At 42.5% G+C, this 27,226-nt stretch overlaps 3 protein-coding genes across 3 annotated transcripts; 2 read left to right on the forward strand and 1 right to left on the reverse strand.

The window, feature by feature from the left end:
- Positions 1-26: 26 nt before the first annotated feature.
- LOC116299971 (tRNA-specific adenosine-34 deaminase catalytic subunit ADAT2) lies at positions 27-1,255 on the forward strand. The gene is made up of 2 exons (XM_031708712.2): positions 27-74; positions 669-1,255. The coding sequence occupies exons 1-2, from the start codon at positions 33-35 to the stop codon at positions 1,173-1,175; spliced, it is 549 nt and encodes a 182-aa protein (XP_031564572.1). The 5' UTR covers positions 27-32; the 3' UTR covers positions 1,176-1,255.
- Positions 1,172-5,755, reverse strand: LOC116299962 (lys-63-specific deubiquitinase BRCC36). Its single transcript, XM_089031986.1, has 9 exons — positions 5,621-5,755; positions 5,384-5,501; positions 5,066-5,158; positions 4,704-4,789; positions 4,337-4,401; positions 3,523-3,622; positions 2,777-2,808; positions 2,493-2,530; positions 1,172-2,058 (listed from the first exon to the last, which is right to left on the reverse strand). The coding sequence occupies exons 1-9, from the start codon at positions 5,723-5,725 to the stop codon at positions 1,892-1,894; spliced, it is 804 nt and encodes a 267-aa protein (XP_088888112.1). The 5' UTR covers positions 5,726-5,755; the 3' UTR covers positions 1,172-1,891.
- A 266-nt stretch (positions 5,756-6,021) lies between these two features.
- Positions 6,022-27,150, forward strand: LOC116299863 (2-acylglycerol O-acyltransferase 2). Its single transcript, XM_089032016.1, has 5 exons — positions 6,022-6,092; positions 6,902-7,344; positions 8,170-8,389; positions 9,091-9,287; positions 26,895-27,150. The coding sequence occupies exons 2-5, from the start codon at positions 6,918-6,920 to the stop codon at positions 27,047-27,049; spliced, it is 999 nt and encodes a 332-aa protein (XP_088888142.1). The 5' UTR covers positions 6,022-6,092; positions 6,902-6,917; the 3' UTR covers positions 27,050-27,150.
- Positions 27,151-27,226: the final 76 nt, after the last annotated feature.

The following is a 27,226-nucleotide window of genomic DNA, read 5'->3' on the forward strand; positions in this document are numbered from 1 at the left end:
GTGCCAGTCTCTTTTTTTACCTCTCGTCCAAGATGGCGGACGACGTGAAGTGGATGGACGAAGCAATTCGCTTGGTAAGTTTTAAGGTTATTTATCTCTTTTCTGCTTTGGTTGTCGAAGAAACCTGGAAAACAAGGACGTGGAAGGTTGCGGTTTTAAATCATATTAAAATATTGTTTCTTGGTCTTACATGGAATAAGAAAATAAAATGTCTTGAAAATTTGTGCATTAGGCAGAAAAGTCCCTAGAAAACTTGTGTGTTACTCACGCAAGGCATTTTCTCGCGCAAAAAGATCATATTCCTTATATTTCTGTTGCGACGAAGAAGGTTTTGGTGGACGTCAATCATAAGGCTTTTCCATTGATTGTCGGAAAACACAAGCTATAAGGGCACGTGCCTATAGAATGTCATGGAAACGCCTTGATTGACGTCCACCAAAAGCTACTTCGTTGTAAAAGAAACGTTCGCTAGAGCGGTGCGTGTGATTGAGAATGGCTGTAAATGGCACCAACTCTCCCTGGTGAGACTTCGATGACGTAACGTGCAATATGTAAAAAGTAGAGGCGGTAGGTGGCTAAGCTCGCCCAGCTCTGCCATACCTGAAATCACTCTCACATTAGATAAATTAGATGCCTGCCTCATTTAAGATTGATTGCCATCTTCACAGGCAAAAGATGCTTTGTTGGCTGGGGAAGTTCCTGTCGGATGTATAATGGTATACAATGATGAAATAATAGGAAAGGGAAGAAATGAAGTCAATGAGACTAAAAATGCCACAAGACACGCAGAAATGGTGGCCATTGATCAAGTTAGAAACTGGTGTCAAATGCACAATCTTGATGACAAAAGTGTACTACAAAATACAAGCTTATATGTCACAGTTGAGCCATGTATTATGTGTGCAGCAGCTCTGCGCTATGCTGGCATGCACAAAGTCGTATATGGATGCAAGAATGAACGTTTTGGTGGGTGTGGTTCGATTTTGAGCATCCACAATGACAACTACTCCAAAGATGGCTGTTTGGAAAAGGACCAAGGAGTGATCCCTGGAGAACCCCTTGAGTGTATCTCAGGAATGCATGCTGAATTGGCTGTTAATCTTTTGAGGGAGTTTTATAAAGGAGAAAATCCTAATGCACCAAACCCAAAAGACAAATCAAAGAAAAAAAATTAGAAAATTGAGTTTTATTTCAATGTAAAATTACACTAATACTGCAAATATTAAAAATTTCTGAAAGCAAATAGTTGTTAAAGGTTGCCATATATCTTTGCATTGACTTAAGAAAAATTGAGAATTAAAATTCTAACATATATGTACAAAGTTCTAATGGAGTAAAACAATATGTACAATATAATTCCTGCAAGGTAAAAACCTCTTTATATTGGCTGTAATGTTTTTCCATTTCAGACCAGGGTCATTCCCTAAAGTAACATAACAGTTAAGTGCATGAGAAGACACATAAATATGGATACAACTCATACTAAGAATCTTACTTTCAAGAGAATGACACGTGGTCTGAAATGAGAAAACACTATGTCCAAGGCTAAAAGGTCTATTTCCTTTCTAAATTTCACCTCACAGAAACTGCCTCTAGCATATTTCATCAATTTATACTAGAGCGCATGCAGTTAAAGCATGAAATAAAGTTGATACTGACAAACTATTATTCAGTGACTAATAGTTGCTATCACTCAAACAACATTCATTACATGAAAGACACAAATGGTCTGTTGTGTATTTGTCTTTGTATCATGAATGTTCTGGTTGAGTGATAGCAACTATTACAGTAGTCACTAAATAGCTACTATTTGTCAGGATCAACTTTGTTTTTATTTCATGGCTTTTCTGCATGTGCTCTAATATATAATAAAATGTTTTGTATGATGTCTTTATATGATATCTTCTGGGGATATTTCTTTAAGTTCTTGCATAAGTCTCTCCTTTTCTTCTTCCAGTTCTAAAGCTCTTCTCTTGTTAAGCTCTAGTCGGTTCTCTAGTAATTGTAGTAACGGCCCACATATGACTTCAGTTAACTGGCATACTGCTTTGGTGAAGACTAACAAAGTAAAAATAGATAACAATTTATAAATTTGCACGCTTTCTGAGATCACCTGGAATAGATAACAATTAAATATTATGAATAACTAGCTGTTACTATATAAGTTCCACACTTCAGTACAATTCCACACTTTTTACATGGTGTTAGTAAAATTCCATCTCATTCACTTCACTGTTAAAAGATAAGGCAAAGGCAATGTATAGAAATCTTACCAGTATGTAACATCTGAAGTTTCAAGTTTTTATGAAAAATTTCCAAATAATTTCCTATCAGAACTTCCTTATTTAGAGTACCATAATTAAATATATTTAAAGTAGATAATTACTCTTGATTAATATTGATGGAGCTCCTGTGATTTCAGGAAGAACATTTCACTTGCGACACATGTATAAAGTGCAAATAGTATTCTATTGTAGGAAGCAAGTTTTTACCTGTTCCATTGTGGATTAAGGTTATCAAATCCGTTGACCTGAAAAGACAATCATCACTTTTAACACCTGAGACCCTTGAAGGTGCGATTAAAGTACAGGGCCCAGTTGTACAAAGGGTAGATTAATTTTGTGCTATCCAATTCAATGGTAAATCCTTATCCAGTGGATAAGTTGATGCTGTTATCCAATAAATTTATCCACTGGATAAGATTTATCCATCAATAACACTATCCACTCTTCGTATAACTGGGCCGTGAGGATTAGTGATAGGATTCTACACATACCTCATGACTTTTTCATATGCTGTTTCTTCTTCCTGACAAGAAATAAAGTGCATAATAATGTAACTTTATTAGACTTTCAGTCTATCACTTCAATTTGCATTCAATCATTTCCATGTATGGCTTAGTATTTAAGTTTGGCTTAGTATTGACATTAACACACTCATCAATAAGTCCTGTAGCAGCGCATTCTTTTATATCCATAATATAAGACGTAGATAAGGTTTTTTCCTAGGGAGACAATGCAACAACTCTGTCCATGCCTTCATTACGGGCAGGATAGATTACTGTAACAGCCTCCTTAATGATATGAAGCTTCTAATTATCAACTTCATAAGTTATTATATTTACATATTTTAATTATGGTTTAATTAATTATTAAACCATAATATGGTTTAGTTAATTATTGTATTTAATTACATTCTTTATTTACTGTGCTGATACTCCAACCAGGACCACTTAGATAAACCAGTATCAATAACCAATCATATTGCAACATTTAATTCAATATTTTTTACCAACCAATCAGATAGCGCATAAATATAATGATAGCATTGGAACGCAGTAATCTGATTGGCTAACACTGTTATCAGTTCAATCTGATTGGTCAGTTTTAAGGTATTCAAGTATTCTCGGTTAGTATGTCCACACAGTAAGAGCATTTGAATATTTGTATAGATATTTGCGCTATATACTGTAAGCAATAAATATTATTATTATTTATCATTAATGTTTTGTATATTTTTTACCTTGGCTAATATATGTGGTAATTCAGTTAACCTGTCAAGGTTTGCTTCTGATATTGTAGCTGTAGGGACGATTTGAAGTTCTATTTCTTCCTTTTGGTATCTGAACAACGTAAATATTATAATGAACACTACAATCAGTAGCTGCATAATAATAAAGAGTGTTCTCAATCATGTGAGAAGGCAGCCATATTGGTGTACCAAACAATATTAACTTTCTGTGCAGTTTTTTTCCTACAAATATAGTGCAATTCCCAGAGGATCAGAAAATGCTTTGGTACACCAACATGGCCACTGTCATGTCATGTGAAAATGCTCTATTTAATCAGTCAATCTGGCATATGTGAAACTTAGGAAGAAATGTAATGTAAATGCAATATTTTTATGCCCACCAAATAGGGAATGATTACTCCTGAGTCTCTCGAGCCAGAGTTTATGAGTTTTAACCAGATTAAACTGGAATTTAGAGTAGGGAGGAAAAACTTATTTTCCTAGATAAAATCATTCAAAGAACTGGAGAGAAGTGACGAGCAACTCTATCCACATATGAATGAGGAGTATGAGAAACAATTTATGACCACAGTGAGGCAGACACCCCAAATGCTTCCCAAATTGATCAGGGATACATGGACAAAAGATGCTCTGCCCATCTCATCTCAAACTTTCATGACATTTTTCTGGCCTCTGGAATTCGAAGCTTGAAAGAAATAGACCTGACGCTGGTGTTACTTACAGGGGTGGCCAATAATTCATGTTAACATCCACCAACTGAAAACATATTACTCGAAAGAAATAGACTGATGCTGGTGATACTTACAGGGGTGGTGCATTATTCATGTTAACATCCACAGACTGAAAACATATTACTTTAATTTGACCTTTCTGAAAAACATTAATGGAAATTACTTAATTGAAAATGTGGCAAAATGGACCAGTTGAGTGCTGGTTTTTAACCACAACACAAGGCTGGGAAAAGGTGGGGAAGGGTATGGTGGGGGCTTTGGTTTCTTCTACCTTTAGTCTAGCATATAATAGCCCACAAAATTCTTCCACTTTAAAGGTGCTCAACAGTTCCTGGCAAATTGTACAACACAGAGTCAATCCGTTTCATGTTGAACTCTTACTGTGTGCGAGCAATTATGGGCCTAGTTTTACATTGCAGTACCTGTCAATCAATTTCTTACCAATTTAGTGTCATCATTGAAGCATGAGAAGATTAGACCAATGAAGCCTTCGTCCATTACTTGATACATTGCTTGTGTTCTTAAGTCTAAAAATGTAAAGGGTTAAGAACTCAATGTCAGTCTAACAGTATTGCACTCATCTTCTCCTGCTATGCTAAATCTGTGACTGAGCCATGCCCTGACTTAGATTAGCTTAGGGGCTACTTTAGGATTGGATCTATGAGTTTACCATGCCCTGGTGTGTGAGATGTGCTCTGACTTTGGTTAGCCCAGAGATTGTTTTAAGGTATTCACAAAAAAAAAAAAAAAAGGTTGAATAGTATTAATGCTTTTCCAACCCCTTTTTTACTACATGTACATACCAATGTGTGAAGGCCACACTGTGATATGTGGATGTGAATGATACCAGCCTACAACACGCATAGGTCTCTTGCCCTTGGTAAGTTTACCAAGTCTGTATGAATGGTTAAAGATAAAATATACACACAGTCTTCAAGCGTATGAGAAAAACTGTAGAATAAAAGCAATCATCTGAATAGTCATGAAGAGAATTAGTATTGAATAATGATGATGTTGATAATACACTTCATTTAAGTGTCAATCTCATAGCTCAGCACAGGTTTCTTTGCTATTTAATTATCGAGAAGACCTTAGCTGCATTATAGGAATGTGTAAGGATATCTCCGCTTGATCTGAGGCGTCTGACAGCTGCTCTGGAGAAATCTCCACTCTGTCTTTCCTTTTGTCAAGTCTTTGTAACATAATTACTGAATATATGTGCGTTACACCATTATCAACCTAAAAGAAACTATACTAGTCAAAGACAACACTTCATATTTTCATAATTTCCTCATGAATTTTCGAAATATTTTCGTTAGAAAAGATTGTGTAATTAATATAGATGGTAGCTACAGTACCTCTCCAATTAATAAACCCATAACCTCTTCACGTTCAGTGGAGAGAGCGTGTATTAAACAAACCATAAAGGCATCTCCTTCTAACTTCACTGTTGACGCCGCCATTTTGGAATTCCTGTATTTGGCACAGGAACCCCGAGACATGACGTCAATCATTGAAAAAACGACTTCCGGTTCCAAAACGGAAACATCACAGCCTATCAAAAAATTTCTTTCATAATTTTTTCTTTCAGGATTTATCGTCCAAAGTTCTAAAGTTTCAGGTGGATGTTAAATAATTGAGGACGCTTTCGCTTTATTTTATTGGTTTTGTGAGCAGTTGGACCCGGAAATACGTCACACTCCTAAGAGAGGAGGGGGCAAGGGTGTTCAATTTGCGGGGTTCCTGTGGTGCAAGTCACGAGGCTACTATACGAGAAAATCAAAAGCAAATATCGAGGTGTATCAACAAAAGTTATAAAAGTCCTGTGAGGTGAGCTGAATTATTGCCACAGTAATGATAAAAAGGTAAATTATACACCGTGAAAAGATGAAAAAACTTACTGAAGTTTCGTACGCTAGCCCTTCGTAAAGAGCTCCTTTTACTCCGACGAAGGACTAGCGTCCGAACTGTCAGTAAGTTTTTTAATTTTTTCACGGTGTATAATTTACCTTTTTATCATTACTGTTTCATTAGAAACACCGACGCAGTTCACACTAGTTTTTAGCTAGTTATCTCTTCTGGATTATTGCCATTTAACTTGTACAAGGCGGAAAAAAATTACATTTTTCGTTGTCTCATTTCTTGACCTTGGATGTAGAACCGAGATTATATCTCGGAAATTCTTGCTTTATCTGTTTCGTGCCCCAGTTTTGTACTGAAAATGCCGAAAAAGTCAATTATTGCTTTGGGAGCGTTCATAATTTATGAGGTGGGAGATGGGCTATGGGATTTTGGAGAAGGAACTTGGTCACTGAAAAATATGTTGTTTTCAAAATTAGACAAAATGAGACAAATCTGAAATTTAAAATGTCTCGGGGTTTTTGGCTTCTGTCTAACAAGTCCCAATTATGGTGTGGGTTGCTATTACCATGGATTGACGGAAGCCAGCAAACCAGACCTCTTAGGATATGTTGGTCACGAAAAATTATGAAAATATTTGTCATCTTGCTTGTTTATCAAAAAATTCATATTTACTGAAAATGCGAAAAATTCTTTAGGTTCAGAGAAATTTTTGTGAGACCCTGAGTCCATGAAATTTGTAAAAAAATGCCCCTGTAATTCTAAATTTTAATCTCTAGACCATCAACTGGATCAATGAGCATGCCAAGACCACTTCGATACATCTTGGAAGTGCTGTGTGTTGCATGTTTTTACCTAGTAGCCTTGACTGGAGGTTGTCATATCCAAGGTTTAGCCTTCGTCCTTTTGCTTTTTACTAGAGCATGGCCTATTGTTGTGATCTATGTGGGATGGTACATGTTTTTTGAACGCAACACCCCAAAACAAGGGGGTAGACCTCGTAAGGACTTCATGATCAAACTGCCATTATTCAAGTTGATGAAGGATTACTACCCAATAACTCTTGAAAAGACATCTGAGCTGGACCCCCAAAAGAACTACATTTTGGGGTACCATCCACATGGGTTAATCAGTGAAGGTGCAGTGGTTGCAATTCAATCGGATGCTCTTAGATTCAGAGACAAGTTTCCTGGAATAGAACCACATATGACAGTTCACTCATGTATGTATATGGTCGATAATAAAGGGCCATAGCCACTGACCTTTTAGCGAGGCAGTAACCTCATTAAAAGGTCGCAAATGCCTTTCTAAACACTGCAAATTGCATTACAGAGTGTCTTAAACTCAAACATTCTCATGAGGCATACACCAAGCCCCCTTCCCCCTCCCCCCCACTCCTCAGTTGCTGTGTATTTGATGCCACCTATGACACTTGTTTGCTTCAGTAAACATTTTGGTCTGTAATATAATAGTTTATTTATTAACTATGATTTTACTGATACCCTTTAACAACCTCTGATCTAAGGTAATCAAAGACAGGACACAGCTAACTCACTGCTAGTGTAGCCCAGAGGGAGGGACCTGTAGAGGGTATGCAGTGTAGTTCCAGAAAAAATTCCCTATATCTACATCCATATACCTCCCCCACGGAGGGGGATTAGATATTCCAAGGGGTCAGGAGGGTCTGAGGGGGTATATTGTGTAGTACCATAAAATATACATACCCCATCCCCGCATGGAGGGATTGGAATTTCCAAAGGGTGGGAAAGGTCTGAGGAGATTGTATATTGTATAGTTTCATACTATATCTATACCTCCCTAAATTAAGAAGGATGAACAAAGCCTGAATAGAGCTATCCGATGGATAATTAATCTTATCCAGTGGATAAATTTATTGGACAACAGCATTGACTTATCCACTGGATAAGGATTTATCTGCCAGACAACGCTATCCAGACTTCATACAATTGGGCCCTTAATGTCAAGTGCTGCTTATGAGCCTCAGAAAAGAATTTCTTTCCTAATGTCATTTACTTGTTTGCTTTAGTTCTTCTGAAAGCTTTTCTGTACAGAGATATCCTGATGAGTCTTGGATTTGTAGATGTCAGCAAAGACTCACTAAAGTATGCCCTCACTAAACTAGGACCAGGCCATTCAGTGATTTTAGTTGTTGGTGGTGCGGCAGAGATAGCTGATTGTCATCCAGATGTCTATCGTTTAACTCTGAAGAATCGCAAGGGGTTTATCAGAGTGGCGCTAGAAACAGGGTATGTCAATGTACAATGCATATTTTGTTACTTGATAGGGTGAGTCAGCTCAGCATTACAATTGGGTTTATATTACGATATAGAGATTTTGTCATTAGGCGGCAATTAGGTATCTGAGATATTACATGTAGGATTAGTGAAGAGGGCATTGCCTTAGATTAGTATTTATATCATGTACAGGTGTATGTTCACATAAGAGACTTATTATTTTGACTCTGACTGGTTTTTTTTGTTGTTAAACTCATCGACAAATGAGTTGGGATTAGGTACCAGGGCCAAGTTGTTCAAAGCCCCATTAGTGCTAATCCTGGATTAACTCTAAGACCTATAGAGTTAATCCTGGATTAGTGCTAATCCAGCTTTCAACAACTTGGCCCAGGTTGAGCTCAGGTTGCAACAGATCACGTCCCCGCTGGAAGGTAGCCATGGCAACCAGGCCACAGCTCACCACCGGTACCTGTCACACTGAGATTCAGTGGAGTATATACTCACCTGTAGAGAACCTATTAGCAGAGGAGGGAGGGTGAGAGAAAAACTCTTGGTGCAAATCCACCAGCACTGCAAACACAGCAAGTAAGCCCCTGAGAATACCCTGAGTCCCTCCCGCACATTGTTGGGAAGACCGCTGAGCAGCATGCATTGTCTCGATTTTAACTTCACCTAAATTTCATTTAGCCACATTTGTTGCTATTTTTAAATAGTTCCTCGTTGGTACCAGTGTTGGGGTTTGGTCAGAATAATATCTACTCACATGTATGGAAGGGCCCTGGAACATTGTATTGGCATCTACAACATTGGTTAAATGAAACCACAGCTCAGTATTGGTTTAGATTTTCTTTCTACTGCTGCTATGGCTTTCTGGGGGTACTGCCTTGGCATACACCTATAAATGTTGTTGGTAAGGTCATTTTCATTTTGTCATTTGGTTCTGGAATTCAGGTTATTACGTAGGTTTGATTGATTTTGGGCATCATTGATTAGTTAATCATTTAGATGATTGCATTGGCCAATCAGCTGATTAATCAACCCAACAATCTGCTAGCCATCAATCAGCTGTTTACAAATCAGTTATTGTGACCAATCAGCTGACAGCCATTCATCTATAAATAAATCAGCTGTCAACCACTTATTTTTTAAACAAGAATTGTTTCCCAAGCACACGACTCTTGACTGATAGAAAGTTAGCAGCAGTAAGGGGGACTCGCGATCGATGTCGTATATTCACGGGTTTTACCCGCGTTATTCCGAAGGCGCCGGCAGCGGGAAATACCCGCGCGAAAAGTCCCTTACTGCTGCTGTGTTGGGTACCGTAAACGGAGGTAAAAATATCTTATAAATATACGATGCACGAATGTAAGAAGTTCGTTAACGACTTTTGCATAATTTGTCTAAGACCTAAAGTTATCGTACCTAAGCCAGAACCCTTTTGGTGTTGTGGTAAAAAAATGCAAATAGAAGACGACACGTCAGCACAGTGTTACGAGTGTGGTAAGAATATTCGTAATGCCGTACCAAATGCTACCAGAGAGCAGTATTACGCTAATGGAGGTCGTAAGAAAACACCTTATAAGAGAATAAAATACTTTAGGGACTGGATGAGTCATATCCAAGGTCTTCGGCCGGTATATTTAGACACCGAAGTAAAGAAGAAAATCATAGACCACTTAGAAGAGCCAACCCCGCAAAGTCTACGGAAGACATTGAAAAAATTAAAACTAGGGAAATATTACAGAGCTATTCCCTATCTTTTGTCTGAAATTACCGGTAAGTCTATTCCCGAGGTTTCTGATATGAGCAGAGCCGAGTGGATGTTTTGTCGGCTGGATAAGGATATTCCTTATTACCCTGACGTAATTTACGAAATATTTTACAAAATTGACTCCAACCACCCCCTATTAGGATGGATTCCGAGAAGATGAAACGTGCAGTCGAAATCCCCCTACGTTCTTTTCAAAGCAGATGTCTACTGAGCGAGTTTTCTTTGGAGCTCCTCCTTTGCCTCCTGGTAGATCTTTTTGCGAGATTCCTCGGAAAGATCTTTCACGATGGTTTTTTTATTACCCGACTTTAATTCGCCGTATTTCTTTTCCTCCGCGAGGATCAAAGAGAACTCCGTGTCGTCTATGCGGCGGTCCCGCAGAGCCTGAGACACCAAGTCGGCGATGGTGTTAGCCTTTGCTTTTGCTAGGGCTATGTGAGTGTCGTGCTTGGATATCTTACAGGACAATTGCTTTATAATGCCTGTCGTAACAGCGGAAACGATGCCGCAAATGGCCCCAACGCTGGCCAAAGGAACGCCAACGACTATTCCAGGTCCGGTGAGTGAGGTAGCAACGCCGGTGCCTGTTAACGCCACGGACATGGAGCCGGAAGTTATCGCGATTTTATGTAGCGTGCTTCGGGCTCTGGCGTACTTTTTTCTAACCTCTTCGTAGTGTTTTGCCTGCCCTTCCAAGTAAGCCAGGATTAAGTTTGCTTTATTGAGCCTGAAGTTTTCGGCATTCATTTCGTTAGGTTCCTTAGGAAGTTCAGGATAAAGTGGAGGTGCTGATGGTATAACATCCATTATATATACTATGTACGACGCGTTTGGTAATGATATTCAAGAGCAGCCACATCACGATAATCGAGATTACTGGAATTGGAGAGCATTTAGGAAGATGTTTCCGCATGCAGACCCCAGTAAGTTCGAAAGAAGGCCCGATGGGATTTACTATAACGGCTCTAGGATGTACAGCAATGCGGACTTGAAACCTACGCTGGTTAATCAAATAGACGATCAACTGAAGCATTCGCCAATGCATAAGCCAACGCCAACGCATGTTGAACCCGGTTGGTCAAAGGAATTATTGCTGGGCAGCAGTACTTATCCGATACCCGCGGTTTCATTTGATAAGCACCCAAGCTTGGACCTAACGTTGAACATGCGGATCTCTAACGACCATTCCTTTCCGTTAAAGGTGCGAGATATCTTCAAAAACGTGCCCATTGTTCATACCACCGCTAAGGAATCTCACGAATGGTTAAGTGGTCCTAACATGCGTTATTGGCCGCAGCAGTTGAACTTTGCGGTTTGGTGCGCCACCAGCGGTTGTGGGGTAAGCGCAAACTTGATGAAGAATTCGATATTCATGTTTCACTTCCACTTCACGGTTAGAAGAATACTGCATGAGATGGGTGTTATTGCGCTGCCAGGAGATGCCACGTTTTATCCAAGAGATAATAAATACAGCGTGCCGGCTTATAACAGACTTTGTAAGGAGTTTGGTGCTGAAGGGAAGGATTTCCGATGTACCGCGGGTGCTAACAATGGTTTGGGACATATTTGGGCTTATTGGGGGATTGGTGGACATGTGTTAAGTGATAAGGAAGTTCATGCATTGAATCTACGATGGAACACGGGATATCATAAGGAAACTCACGACAGTAGCACCTTCTTCGAACCAAATGCCAAAACCACTAAGGAAGTCCGCGATGGACCTCTGTTCAAAGACGAGGGTGGTAAGTATGCAGGGGCTAACCCGCTGATTATCAAGATTACCAACGACGAGCAAACGAAGCAATATCTTAATTTCATACCCCCAAAAGGCAAAGGACTAACCAAAGCCGGCCTTGCCCGTTTGAACCGCAGCATAGAAGCTTACGTGTATTCTATCCTTGGAGCCCAAGTAAATACCCGATCAAGTATAATTGGAAATACGGGCGCCGCAGAAGAGACGCGAGCCGAAGCCCTGATCTTATTCGAAAGTTCGATCTTGGAGGGCGACATTAGCAAGGGCGTACGGCGTTACCAACTAGCTATACAAAATTCTAAGGCCCGACTGGACTATGCAGTAGCCCCGGGTTGTTGGTTAATGCCCAGTAATTTATCTATAAATACTGGCTCTGTAGTAGGATACAACAACGAACTTCAACGAGCTACTAAGGATATGAAGTTTGGGGTGAATGACGTGAACTCTGACACTCTTAGAAGGCACTTTGTTGAACAGCCTAAAAAAGTGCACCATACGCAACCACCTAAGAAAGTGCAGCTAACAAAAGAAGTATACCGAGCGCCTAAGAAAGAAGAGGAATATGACCACAACTTACTAAGAGCCGGTATAGTAGTTGCGGGCATTGGTTTGAGCTATTATATATGGCGATGAACAACCCCTACGTAGCTGGAGTAGATTGTGTCTATACGACTTACACAGGCGAGAAAAAATACACCCAAGCATCTTGGGTTGATGTCACTGGGATGTCCGTGAATTTGAACTACTCGGGAAAGAAGTTAATTCTTTGTACTATTTGCATTGGCACAGAGAGCCACGCCAACGTGGGCTTTAGGTTCCTGGATGACAATGGCATACTGCAGCCTATGCGCGCGAAGACGAACAACAGGGAGCCTGCGCATTTCTCCGTAGAGCCGTACCCCGGCAGCGCCGAGAATCTTACGACTTGGACTTCACACATGGTTGCTGATTGCCATGGGAAGGTAAAGCTGCAAATGCGCGTAGACGATACTGGAAGCGTTTGCGTGAATAGCATAGAGGATCAAAGAGATTAGCCTTTTAACCACGCTACCATTAGCACTCTTACGGTGCTTAGCCTTTAAATATATGAATCCACACGCGAAGGAAGATTGGTTTCTTCATTACCTAGAGGAAAAGGACTACGTGGGCGACAAGTGGTATGACACCGGACTGTGGGTGGATGTTGGGGGGCTAGGATTGATCATATGCACTATTAGTATGTCGGAGCGGTATTCATGTAATATTGGATTTAGGATTGTTGACGAGACCAACGCCCCATTGTTGCCTTACAGAACGAAAAATAATAATAGGCACCCGGCCCATTTTTCATCCGAGATTAACCTATATAGCTTCGAAGACCTAGTACCATTAACTTTTCACATGATAGCCAATTGTCAATATGCGAAGCTTCAGATTCGCCCCAGCGATGCCACTGCCGCCGGCGCCAAGCCCAGCATTGTCCGAATAAATGCTGCGGGTAAGGCAACCGAGCCTACACCGGATGCCACTTGGAATCATAAGCCCATTAGCACCATGAGTGTGCTGCCGCTAGTTCCGCATTATCAAGGCGGCGCGAATACTATCTTTACTTATCCCCAGTCGAGGACGCCTCGGGCGCCCGACGACGATAAGCCTCGAGTAATACACAAGGACAAGATTAACCCTTCATCTTCTTCAGGAGTACCACTCCAATAGCTACGACTAAGATCCAAATGTTATTCCCCACGAACTTCAACAGTTCTCCGCCGGCCCTAAGTGCCAAGGAAACAACCGAACCCAGCAGCCCAGGAAGACCGGCTGCCATCTTTTTTCCCAAGTCCGTTAGTCCATTGCCTAATTTCTTTACGCCCGCGCCCGTAGCCTTAAGTGTGGACAAGATTACTGCTACTACGCTTGAAATAGCGGCCGCAAATGCCAGTGGAACGCCATACTTCAAAAGAGCTCTTTTTATCTTTTCCTTGGTGGTAAGCCCCAGCTCCTTTTCCAATTTTTCCTTTTGCGTCTTCAATTCCGCAAGGCGTACCTCAAGGGTTTCTACTTCCTTTTGGGCTGCTTCCCTTTCTTCTTCAGGGCGAGTTTGATCTTCGATTATTACTCGCTGTCGATCTATTTCGTACTCCAAGTCTTCGACGGCCTGTTGAAGTTGCCGTATTTGTTCCTCCGCCACTGCCTTGTCCACCATTAATTGCCTTTCTCTGTCAACAGACTCCATTAATTCTTGTCCTAAGCGCTGTAGTTCCGTGTCTTTCCCCGCCGCTTCGTTCAAAGCAGCCCTTAGCTGATTCCTTGCGTCGCTTTTTTCGTCCAACGCCTTAGAAAGTCTATTCCTAAAGTCTACGATTTCGTTGGCATGGCTCTTAGAAGTTAGTTCATTTTGTTTCATGAATTCGTCTTCCAATTCTTCTATACGCTCCTGCAATGCTTGGTTTTCCTCTTGGACGGCTTCGAAGCGACTGACGAGACCGCCTTCTTTCTTGGTTACGTCATCAAGTTGTCGCGTAAGGTCATCGATGGTTATGTTATTTTCCTGTATTTCCTTCTTAAGTGCTTCCCTTTCAGCCCTTATTTTCTCTAAGTATCTCATTAAGCCTCCAGTCGCGTCGCTATCTTTTGGAAGTTCTTCAAGTTGTTTGCTTTTTTCCTCTTCGACGGTCTCTAATCGCTTAAGCTTTTCCTGGCGCTCCTCTTGCAGTCTGATTGCGGATCTGAGGGCATCTTTGTAGCCAGGGTTCGAAATACCTCTAATAAAGGCCCTTCGAGCAAATTCTGTTTCCTTTTGAGTCAAAGTGCTTAGCATCGTCAAGTTGGGCGTTCCCAGCGCATTTGTGACTCCTTTTGGAAGCTGGTTGTTAAGCAGGTGGGAATTCTTCCTTTGATACAGGTTGTGCCATTTTTCCCTACCCGATTCTCTAACTTGAACTTGCCCTTTGTCTCCTATTTGGATGTCCAAAAGAGCCAGGTTTAGGCTTGGGTATCGCTCTCTTAGGTCCTTGATGAGGTCCGCTATTAAGTCCGACCGCACGCCAAGGGATTCCATTTGTAAGTATTCTGGAATGGGCGTGTGGGGGTTCTTAGATCTAAATTTATCTCTTAAGGAACGCATAGCATCGCGGGCCCTGCTGCCATATTTGCGTCTTAGCTTATCGAAGAGACCTCGGGAGTCTACGTTGTCATCAGGAAGCAGGGTTTCGTATTCTTCATCATTAATATCAACTTGGCCTTCTTCGGTAAGGGGGTCAAAATCCGTTCCTTCTACTTCCATTATATATGATAAGCTCAAAGTTAAATCCCAACGTATTACCTAAGCAGGTTGGCGGACTAAAAGCGGAACGCACCTTTCACCGGGTTACATTCACACCATCCAGCGCAAAACCAGGAGAAACCTTGTATGTAGGCGTGCCCCGCCTAACGGATAACCTAGTATTGGTTCCTGGTACCTTGGCTTTAAGGTTCGACCTAGCGGTGCAGCCCAGCACTGTAGATGAAAGGTGTTGCGTCAATAACGTGGGCCGCAACCTTGTCTCTAAGATGAGAATTAAGTTTGCCGGGGAATCCCTTTTGGACTTAAATAGGTACGATCTGTATACCACCTATAAGGACCTATGGTTAACAGCCTTCGACCGCGCGCAAAGGATAGAACAAGAAATTGGTAGTCTCATTCTGCGTAAGGTCCGCACGCCTGTTAAGACGCAGCCCACGGACTCCAGCGGAGAAACCGCAGTAGCAGATGCGAAGCGAATAAAGACGGCCTATGGTAGCAAGTATGTCATACCGTTGGACTTTGAAGTGATTACGAATCACGGTGTGTATTACCCAAGACAGTTATCCGAGCTACAGTTTGAAGTAACTTTAGCAGATGCTAATAACATCATTGGTGGCCTAAGCACTGCACTTACCAAAACAACCCCATACTCTATCACCAACTTAGAGCTACAGTACGAAACGGTATACAGCGAAGAGTTGGCCCGTAGCGCTGGCATGGAATACAGCTCCGGAAAGGCATTCCTTTACGACCACGTAGTGATGTACAAGACATTTAGCTTCTTGGATAAGACGGATGAGGTTATCAACCAAAGCATTAACCTCCCCCGAAGAAGTCTCACGGGGTTGATGCTGGTGTTCGCCAAACCCTACGAGGCCGGTAAGCGCGACTCCGAAGCCTTTCACAACCCTAACATTACTAACGTCGGCGTGAATATTAACGGCGTTCCAAACAAGGTTTACTCCCAGGGAATAAAGCCTGAAGACATTTACAGAGAGGCCGCGCGCAAGTTTGGCGACCAAATTAACCCTGAGGAATTCTTCAATGATAAGTACGCGCTGTGGATCGACATGCGCACAACGAACGACGAAGACCTACATGGTCAGGGTTTACGTTTAGTAAATACGCAGGATGGCATAACATTGGAGATCAAGCGCACCAAGAATACTGACGCGCAGGACGCTGACAAGATAAACTGCTACGTCTTCGTCGTGTCTGACGCGCAACTGAGCGTAGAAATGAATCAGCTAAAGAGTGTTGCCTATTGATGGCCATAAAAAAATATGCTATATATACAATGCTTCGCGTATTTCAAAACAACGAAACCAAACTGCAATGCGTAGTGCAAGGCGACAAACTTTACTTCAAAGCGAAGTCGGTAGCCTCAGCGTTAGATTACGAAAATTCGAGAGACGCGGTTAGGAAACACGTGTCAGAGGAAAATAGGGTAACCCTCGGGTCTATGAAGGGTGTAGCTCAGCGCGACACCCTTAACGAACAGCCACATTCCGTGTATTTAACGGAGGAAGGTCTTTACGAGCTAATATTTGGATCTGAGAAGTTAATTGCTAAAAAGTTCCGTAAATGGGTGTTAGGTGACGTTCTTCCTTCACTAAGGAAAACGGGTAAGTACGAAATAGAACGGCGGTTTGATGGTCCAAACAAGTTGGTATTCAAAATAGAAAATGAGTTTGACCTGCATAAAAAGGTAGTGGACTACATCCGCAGGTTTTACCCCCAAATGCTCGTGACCCCTGGCCTAGGTGAATTACAGGATTCGGATGGAAAGCGTATAAAGTGCTGGCAGAAAGGATATCAACGCGGTCAACCCGACTTAATGATTTTGAATGCACACACCCATTACCGTGGATTCTGTATAGAGCTAAAGACCCCGAAAGGCAACGGCAGGTTATCTGAGGATCAGCAACTACTCTTACAGAGGTATGAAGAAAACGGCTATAAGGTGCTCATAAGCAGCGACTACGACGAAATCTGCAGGGAGATCACTGCGTATGCTGAACACCTACGAATTCCCTGCAGGTGGTGCTGTAAGGTCTTTAAAACCAGTGAGACTTTGGCAACACACTTAAAGATATTTCATAGAATATATGGACAAGGATAAATTTAACGAGTTAAAGTTCATACGAACGCACTGGAGGGATTTGGTGGTGGGGGAAATCTACGAGATAAAGAATTACGTAGTCTTTGAAGACATTGACCGCCTGCGTTTGGTCTTAAAGAATAAAAAAAGAACATACACCCTTTGGGCGCCTGATAGGATAAGGTACGCCATCGAAGGGCAGGACGTTACCCATGTTATGAGTCATGGTAAAAAGGATGGCAGGTGGGTATTTGACGTGGTTAAGTATGAGCCGGAGAGTCCTCTGCATTCGTAAGGACCCGCTGCGCTTTAGGATCCGCCGAGCACCAATGGGATCCTTCAAGAAATACCTTGCCGCAATGAAGGCAGGTGTATTTCTTACGCGGTTTTGGGGGCGTAATGCAATCGGCTGGTAGTTCACACGTAATACAGTCCATATATTGAAAGGGTGATTAGGAATCCTGCGGCTGCGTAGGCTAGCATATACCTTTAAAAGGGGTCCTTATTTTTATTTATTATTATTAAATATCCTTAATAATAATAAATAAAAATAAGAATGGGATTTGAGACTCTTTGCGCAAACCCCATTCTAAAAGGGTCTCAGAATGTTGAGTATAAGGTTGTCATATTGTTAAGGACGCTTATTTGTCGAGGCAGTTGAAGATATGTTCCTCTTCTCTAACACAACCACAACGATCGCACTCCTGCCTCCAATACTCCCTTTTAGTCCACGGAACGCCTTCGGCGCGTTCAAAAGAGGGGAAAGTACGGACTATCTTCTTATGGTAATCTATGCGATTCCTTAAGTAATCCTCTTTATGCGGGCAGCGACTCATCATATCCGCACATTGGTAGCAATCCACGCCTTCCAAGTCGTAGCTCCCAAAGAGAAATCGATAGTTGACTTCATGTGTTTTCCGATGCGTCTGTAAACGTTGACGACTACTAAGTATCTTATTACAGAAACTACACTGTCTGGCTTGTTCACAGACGCCCCTTTTCAGGTGCTCGGAGGTGTTAGGGAATTCCTTATTACAGCCCTTACAAAGCCCACAAATGCGTTTGTCTTGATGTTGTCGCATCTTTTGAACGGTACTGAATTCTTTACCACAATCCTTACAAACTTTACTAATCGGTTTCTTTGTGCAAACGCCACGACGAACGTGGTATTGTAGTCTTTGCTTGGTGCTGAACACCTTTTTACACGTTGAACAGTTCATTTATACTTAAGTGTACCTTAACCACAATATAACGTATTTTTAACTTTATTGTTAACATTCTTAGGTGTCTTTTAAAACAGGTCTACGGGAGCATACAGCTGCGTTTAAGAGATACCTTAGAATGTTAAGTATAAGGTTGTTAAATTGTTAAGGATGTCTCGTATGAGTCATTTAAAAGATACCTTAGAATGTTAAGTATAAGGTTGTTAAATTGTTAAAGATATACGTATGAGTCATTTGAAAGACACCTAAGAATGTTAAGTATGAGGTTGTTAAATTGTTAAAGATATACGTATGAGTCATTTAAAAGATACCTTAGAATGTTAAGTATGAGGTTGTTAAATTGTTAAGTATACTACTTTTCTTAAAGAAAGAAATAACCTTATTCTTAGGTGTCTTTCAAATGACTCATACGTATATCTTTAACAATTTAACAACCTTATACTTAACATTCTTAGGTGTCTTTCAAATGACTCATACGTATATCTTTAACAATTTAACAACCTCATACTTAACATTCTTAGGTGTCTTTTAAATGACTCATACGTATATCTTTAACAATTTAACAACCTCATACTTAACATTCTTAGGTGTCTTTCAAATGACTCATACGTATATCTTTAACAATTTAACAACCTCATACTTAACATTCTTAGGTGTCTTTCAAATGACTCATACGTATATCTTTAACAATTTAACAACCTCATACTTAACATTCTTAGGTGTCTTTTAAATGACTCATACGTATATCTTTAACAATTTAACAACCTCATACTTAACATTCTTAGGTGTCTTTTAAACAGCTCTACAGGGGATATCGCATGAAGTCCTTAACGCTTTCTTTCGCCCAACCCGCCATAGTTATCAGCGCGCCAAACCGTTCTGCACGCTTCAGACCGCACATTTCATCGTACAACTCCTGCACGCGCTCTTTTAACCGATCGATCTCCTCCCTTTGCATTTCTATGGTGTCTCTTTTATCTTTTGCGTCGGCGGCAATCCTTCTTACTGCGTCCACTGGGTCCATCGTATATATAATGGATCCGAACCATATTCCCTGCAATGCTCTGATAGTAGGACCCACCGGCTGCGGAAAGACCCAGTTCATCGTGGAGCAGCTATTAGGACCCTTTAGATACCGCTTCGACTATATCGTGCTATTATGCCCCACATACGTGAATAACCGCACCTGGGAAGGCATAGGAGTGAAAGATGACGACTTCTTTGTGGATATCTTAGACCCTAACGAGTTATCCAGCCATCTTAAGTTTTGGCACAAACAATTCCCCAAGAATACGCAGACACTCCTCATACTGGATGACATCGCCTGTGGGGACGACGTAAAAAGACGCACTTCGGAGTTGGTGAAGCTCGCCTTTAGCGGCAGGCATGACAATATCAGCGTTTGGTTGCTCTCGCAGCAGCTTACCAGTGTCTCTAAGCCCTTCAGGGAAAACATAGGTTCACTTGTCGTATTTTATACTCCGAGTCGGAGTGACCTGGAAACCATCTTAAGCGACTACGGCGGTGAGATATCCAAGGAACAGTTACACGAATACATGCGGCATTTAAAGACGCACCAACATTCCAAGATGATCTTCTCTTTGAGGTTTCCCTACGCGGTTGGAATCTATGATTCCTAATGTATATGGACATTGAGCAGCTCTTAGATGAAGTCCCCACACAGTTAGATGAAAGTAACCTCAAGGAACAACTCAACATCCTGGTGTCTTCGGGGAAGTGTAAAGAAATGATAGGCAAGGAACTTACCCATGAGCAGGTTAATAAGTTGTCGGAAGAAGAAGTTAAGAAGTTCCATAAGAGGTATGAGGCTGCCCTTGCAAGTAAGACCACGGACGCCGTAGCAGACTCCGCTATCCGACTTGCGACTAAATTGCTTGGACTTGCGCTGCCTATAGACGACGTGGAGCAACTGCGGAAGGACATAAGCGAGGACTATGTCATCGCCCAAGAACTTAAGATAACCTGTGGGTGGCTGTCTTTGAAGTGCGGTAAGTTAATGGCAGTCGCCTCTGTGGCTTTGCACGTAGCTCAGCATGTCGACTTGAAGGAACTTGCGGGCACCTTTGGTGCGTCTTGGAAGGACTTCAAGAAGGACAGAGAAGTCGAAAAGGTCTTCCAGGCGGCACTTGCTGAGGTACCTGATCAAGTCGCCTCAAGTACTTAGTCAAGTCGTCCTTAAGTACTTAATCAAGTCGTTGTCAAGTATTTAGTGAAGTCATTCGTAAGTACTTAGTCAAGTCGTCGTCAAGTACTTAGTCAAGTCGTCGTCAAGTACTTAGTCAAGTCATTGTCAAGTCGTCCGTAAGCCATTGTCAAGTCGTCATCAAGTTACTTGTCAAGTCCTTCAAGTCCCTTAATATAAGATGAGTGGCACCGAAGAACAACCACCCGTAGAAGATACCAAGATTACCAAGGCTAAATCTCCAGGCAGAGTTGCGCGGGGAAGAAGCTCGCGGAGATGAACAGGAAGAACAAAGCCAAAAAGGAAGAAAAGGTGGAGGAAGAGGAATCCTTTATTAATCCTGGGTACGTCATTGGCGCGTTAGGAGTTGCTATAGCAGCAGGCAGCCTCTACTTACAATGGCGGGCAGCAAAGCCAAAAGTAAAATTGGAACCAGCACATTACGCACCTGCGGAGCCGCCCGTTAGAAAAAGCAAAATCCCTGAAATGGAGTAACCTTCTCGCTTTGTAATATAATGTCAACCAAATTAATTGACGCCGTCCAAGAAGCTGCTATCACAACCTCCATCATCGCCGGTATTGGCTGGGTAGGTAAGAAAGTCCTAAAGGAGGACCTTACTGAGGACCCAAGTAAAAACCTGAGTAACTTTGCTAAGATGACCGCTGCCGTATGCGGGGCTATCATGCTAAGAAATTACCTACAGAAGGAAAAGTACCTGCCTACGGTGTAATATATAATGGCTAGCGTGGTCGTAGGCGGAGTTATTGCAGCTTTAGCATTCACTGGAGCTAATTATGGTGGTCAGTATTTGGATAGATTAGTTAGAGGCGATAAAAGCGGAGATTTAGCTGCCGAAAGGAAAAGGCATGATTTAGCGCTGGAGAAATATCAGCGGGACGTGGCAGCTTGGAACGAAAAAAGACAAGCTTACAGGGATTGGTTGGATAAGAACTACCAAGACAAAATGCAGGCAGACAAGAACTTCGAAAATACAGACTACGCCTTTAAGCTCTATGCGCAAGCACACCCCAACTTTAGAATGAGAAAGCCTCAGTTCAAGAATTACTACCAGCCTTCTAAGAAACAAAAAGATAGCAAATTGGTCTTCGTAGGAGTTGCAGGTCTGGCGGGAGGCGTAGCTTTGGCGTATCTAATATAATGATCGTCTTTTTGGAAAGCGACAAGAATGACTTTACCACTTATCTGAATCCCCCCATCAAAGCCCGTAAGGTTCGGTTGGTTAGTTGCTCTTTGTACAATTCTTGGTATAATTTAGTCAATGCCATGGTCAACGTACTTAAGGCGCCTAACAATTATCAAGGCGTAATGCTGCCCGATGGACATTACACACCAATCACCCTTGCTAAGGAGCTCGCCAAGCGCGGTTATACTCTCACCACAGGATTGCCACACGAAATGACCTTCAAACATAATATGCCAAACTATTCAGTAACTTTTGGAAAGTCTGACCCATTGGGATCTTTATTATGTGCCTCGGGCAAGACAATTACCGACACAGCCATACCTGTGAAATGGAAAGTCGCATCCTCTTACGAAGTCTATTGCGACTTGGTCAATAGTTGCAACAATGGAGAAAAGTCTTCTCTTATGTCCAAGTTTCCACCTAAGGGTAATCCATTCGATCTGGTAGAATACACTCCCATTTCTTTGAGCTATGACTTATCTAATTTGGTAGAAAGCATAAACATCACCATTAAAGTGGACGGAGAGACGGTGGATTTTAACGGACGTAAGATCAATCTTGTTTTGGAATTCATATAATGGGCCGCGTAGAGGACAAACTCAAAAGGATTTACTATGGGCCTGAAGGCTATTGGAAAGGAGCGTCGGCCATCAAGAAACTCGCGACCGCGGCCAGGGCATCAGAAGAAACGGTTAAGAACTGGCTAAGAAAACAAACCCTCTGGCAGGTTTATCTTCCCGTGCCTAAGTACATTCCCAGACCCAGCTTTACCGTAAATACCCCTAATGAAGTTCATCAGGCGGATTTGCTTTTCTTACCGCACGATAAGGTGAGAAAAAAGACCTATAGGTACGCTTTGACCGTAGTTGATATCGCAAGCAGGTATAAGGACGCCGAACCCATAACCAGTAAGGATTCTGGGGAAGTCGCAGAAGCCCTAGGTAGGATTTATAAGCGCGTTTTGAAATGGCCTAAGCTGCTGCAGGTGGATGCGGGGACGGAGTTCATGGGCGTGGTTACCAAAACCCTGAAAGACCACGACACCAAGATTAGGAGAGCCGAGGCAGAGTACCACAGGGGTCAGAGCATTGTTGAAAGATTTAATAAGACCCTGGCTGAGCGTCTCTTTGGGTACCAGTATTGGAAAGAGCTGGAAGATCCCTCCAAACGCAACAGGGAATGGACTCAGAGGCTCCCCCAGGTCGTCGTGGCTTTGAACAACGAGGCGGCCAGGGCTACGGGAATGAAACCCAAGGATGCCATAAAAAAGAAACACGTGGAGCACAAGTCCTACGTCAGAAGTTCAAGGGCGGTCGGACTGAAGGAAAAAAAACTCCCCCGCGACATAGTGGTCAGATACCTCTATCAGCCGGGGGAACTCGAAGGTGGCAGTAAGAGAGCCACGGATCCTAACTGGTCTTTGGAAACGTATGAGATTTCGAAGTCCGTCACCAAGGAAGGGCAACCCGTGTTGTATTACCTAAATGGCCCAAGTCGCGGATTTGTCAAGGAAGAGCTGCTCATAGTCCCCAAAGACTCAGAGTAGCGCAGCACCACGCGCCCGATTACACTCTAGGCATGTTAGCCTTACGTTGCCTCTGCAATGCCCGCGTTTATTATTTATGCGATCCACGGAGAACTGCTGATCGTCATTCGGATCAAACCTCCATAGTAGTGGTATGTTACACTTGGCACACCGTGCCCCTTTCTTATAGACGTCGTCCACGCATAGGTCGAACGTCATATTTTTTTCTTCGTCGTGGCGCTTGTAGCGAAGGAGTTTCTTAGCAATGTTTTCTTCGGCTATGTTTTCCGGTGTCTTATCGTAACGCATTTGCGGCCCCCAGGCTCTTTTTAACTGTTTGGCATATTCTACGCGGCTTACGGCGGTGTAGATAAGGTTGCTCCAACACAGCCGCTGGTCTATGATCCATAAGGTCTCTTTTATGGTAAGTCCCTGCGCGCTGTGGACTGTCATGCAATAACCCAAACGCCAGTCGGGATGGGAGGTTATTTTTTCCACCTTTTCTATGGGCACCCAGGCTTTATCGTGCGTTACTGCGTTCTGCAGTTGGATGTCGGTACCAGGTACCCAGACGTCTCTTTTTTGCATGCGGGTATCGTGGGGTTTGTAGCAAACAGGCACCAAATGACTAGGAAAGCGCTCTCGGTGTATATTTAGCAAATCCTTTTGTATGCGAGACTGTGCTGCGCGCTTGCTGCTTAGCACCAAATCCTTTGGATGCCATGTGTAAAGAAAGTCCTCGTATTTCTTCGCTCGTATGTGCTTACGTAGTATCTCGTTTTGTTCCGCGTCGCTAAGGCCCCTTAATTCCGCCTTTAATTTACGTACTTGGTCTTTGCTGCGGTAGTCGGTGTTGATTTCTTCACAGTGGTCTACCATTCCTCTTAACCATTCGTGGGGCATTTCTCCGGCTATTGGAGGAGGTTGGCATGGATCCCCAGCAAATATCACCTGGCATTTCCCTTTTAGGAAGTCTACGAACTCCTGCAGTATTTCCAAGGGAACGGTGCAAATCTCGTCCCAAAGTATTACAGGAGGTATGTCGCGTACTGCCTCCGGTACCCACTTTTGGCCATTCCAGCGAAAGAAGCTGTGGTAGGTTTGCGCGTCGTAACCCATCTCCGTTAATTCCCTTTCCAAACGATGCGTAGGAGTTAACACCTTTATCTTTGGAAAGAGTTCCAAAACCCTGGTGGTCTTACCACTACCACCCGTTCCGTAAAGGTAAGAGAAGCGTTGGTAGGAAATGGGGTCCGTAACTAACGGTAATGGCTCTTCTGTGGGGGTAATGGCGCCTTTTGTGTGTCCACCATGATATTCCACACGTTCTCTCCAGGCTTTTATCTCTTCGTCTTTAACGCGCCATTGACCACTTTCCGCTAACTCGTCTTCGGTGTAGAACTCCTGCATCTTTTCTAACACTTCGGGCTTTACGTACAGGGAATCCGTGGCTACACGTGGTATGTCCTCTTTGTCGAACCGCAGTAACATCGCAAGAAGGTTAATGTGCGCATAGGCTAACATGCTGGCACGCAGATGATAATACTGCGGTCTGTGATCTTGGTAGTAACACAAAGCGTTCCATTTGTGTAGTTTATCATCTACAATGTAGTCCCATTTCTCTACGGATACCATTGTTCCTTCATCATGTGCGCGCTTTATAAGGAAGCTTAGTTCGCCTTCGTCCGTTATTAGGCGCCGCTGCATATGTTTTTCGCCTTCTTTTGCGCCCTGCGTGAATTTACCTATGACCACCCGCGCTGTGGGGTTGTGCTCTGGGAGCCATTGCGTAAAGGCGCTGTGACAAAGTATGGCTTCATGCGCTGTGTATTTTAAAAGTTTGCGCTCTTCAAAGAACTTCAATAGGGGTATGGGTATCCATTCTTTCTCCTGCAGGTGCTTTCCGTACCACGCATAGATTATTGGATGTAAGTTTTTTGTAAATTTCCAGCTGGTTAACCTTACGAACCCCGTTGCTGGGGCGTCGTAGTGACCATCCAACGCGACACGAAAGAACTGCGAATCTGGATGTCCGTAACGGTCGTAATATTCCTTACAATCTCCTAGACCTTTGAAGCTTGCGGGGTAACAATGTTTCATATCCAGCGACACGTATTCGTCTTCGTCGTACTCCATGTTCCACAGACCACCGTGACCGTGCTCCACGCAAGCTTTAGCTATATCTTTGAACTCCTCCGGCGTGGATTTCCACCCATTTCTCTTTTTGGCCGCTAAGAAGTCCAAACTGCGACTGCTGAGCACTTCGTCGGAGAAGTCTTCTCCTAAAGTCTCACAGGCGCTTCGAATGCGCAGCTGTTCCACTTCAGGACGATACAAAGTGCCGTCTTGCGTCATAAATTGACTTCCCTCCGCATCCATTAACCAAATAGAATTCTCGTGCATTAGTTTTGCAAGCGGCGACTCCTTGTAAACGCGCGTCTCCTTCTTCTTTGGGAACCTCAACTCCCTCCACGCATGTGCGTTATGCTGGTAGATGACTATAGGCGCACCGCGGGCCCCATATTTGTGTGTTCCGGAGTAAATAAAGCCGTCGGTGATATCTTTCACGTGTATGCGCCTCTCCAGCGCCGTTTCTAACTTCTTGATGTTGTCTATCGACCCTCCGGTCCTATTAGTATCTTTTTCCCATTTCCTGATGGCTTCTCTTCTCTTTAAAGTCAGTTTACCGCCCCGAGAGGAGTCTTCAAAGAACTCTCTTACTAACTTCCCTACGCAGTTACCGGGATGTCGCATCGGTTTCAACTTCTTAACGTCTGGCGTCTTTATCTCGTACGCACCGTAAATGACTACGGTAACCGGGTAAGCAACCTCGTAGAACAGCATGTCTATTCCTACCAATGCTCCCGGGCGTGTGTTTTCGTTTAAGACGAACAGGTCCTTCTTACCAGACGCCCTGATAGGATTGCGCCCCTTTTCTATCATCCACTCGCCGTCTAAATACTTTATGAACGTTAGCTCCAACCGGTAGTTACCTTCGGGTATTAAGTTAATTATTCTTTCAGCCCTTTCTTCTGTCATCGTCTCGTCTGTATCTCCCTCCATAAATGTTGTGAAGGCAAAGTCCGCATCCAGGCGATCCAACACCTGAGTTCGCAGTCGGCGCACAGTTTTGTTACGAATGCTCGTGATGGTGTCCATCTATATGTAAGGAATATCTTAACCTCCGTTTACGATTCCCAACACAGCAGCAGTAAGGGACTTTTCGCGCGGGTATTTCCCGCTGCCGGCGCGTTCGGAATAACGCGGGTAAAACCCGTGAATATACGACATCGATCGCGAGTCCCCCTTACTGCTGCTAAGTTAGATACTCTAAAATTGAGTAAATACGAAACAATTACGATTAATTATACTATGAATTACTTATATATATGTAATATTTACACTTCATAAAATTTTAATTCACATTTATGGTAATTCAGTGCGCCTGACAAACATGTTTGTTTTGCTTTAAAGTTGGAAGCCCAATTGAAGTGTCCAAACAAGCAAGCCCAACAGAGGAAGAGGTCAACCGTTTACATGCCAGGTATTTAGAAGAAGTGAAAACACTCTTTAACTCTTTTCGAGACAAATACGGTGTGCCTAAAACAACTCAATTGACGTTTGTTTAAAACCCTTTTCCCCGCACGCATATAATAACTATAAAACGAATATTTTTTAATGTAAAAAATGGGAATATAGTGCTATAATATAATTATAGAATTTAATGTGATGATTGAGAATATTTTCAAATGTAAATATTGAGCACCTTTTGGTTGTTTGATGACTAAGTATCTTAGTTTCTGTAG

Source organism: Actinia tenebrosa, unplaced genomic scaffold (assembly GCF_029948245.1).
Source record: "Actinia tenebrosa isolate PJP-AT-01 unplaced genomic scaffold, QUT_ActTen_1.0 PGA_scaffold0__85_contigs__length_37466705, whole genome shotgun sequence".
Taxonomy (NCBI): domain Eukaryota; kingdom Metazoa; phylum Cnidaria; class Anthozoa; order Actiniaria; family Actiniidae; genus Actinia; species Actinia tenebrosa.

Bases quoted from the DNA above. Each gene is read 5' to 3' on its own strand.
- LOC116299971 (XM_031708712.2), top strand. From the start codon at position 33: ATGGCGGACGACGTGAAGTGGATGGACGAAGCAATTCGCTTG. The intron at 75-668 runs GTAAGTTTTAAG...CCATCTTCACAG, and splicing joins TGGACGAAGCAATTCGCTTG to GCAAAAGATGCTTTGTTGGC.
- LOC116299962 (XM_089031986.1), bottom strand. From the start codon at position 5,725: ATGGCGGCGTCAACAGTGAAGTTAGAAGGAGATGCCTTTATGGTTTGT. The intron at 5,159-5,383 runs TATCCTTACACA...ACCATTCATACA, and splicing joins CGCCTCAGATCAAGCGGAGA to GACTTGGTAAACTTACCAAG. The intron at 3,623-4,336 runs GTAAGTATCACC...TACGTTGTTCAG, and splicing joins ATGAATAATGCACCACCCCT to ATACCAAAAGGAAGAAATAG.
- LOC116299863 (XM_089032016.1), top strand. From the start codon at position 6,918: ATGAGCATGCCAAGACCACTTCGATACATCTTGGAAGTGCTGTGTGTT. The intron at 7,345-8,169 runs GTATGTATATGG...TGTTTGCTTTAG, and splicing joins ACATATGACAGTTCACTCAT to TTCTTCTGAAAGCTTTTCTG. The intron at 8,390-9,090 runs GTATGTCAATGT...ATTTTTAAATAG, and splicing joins AGAGTGGCGCTAGAAACAGG to TTCCTCGTTGGTACCAGTGT.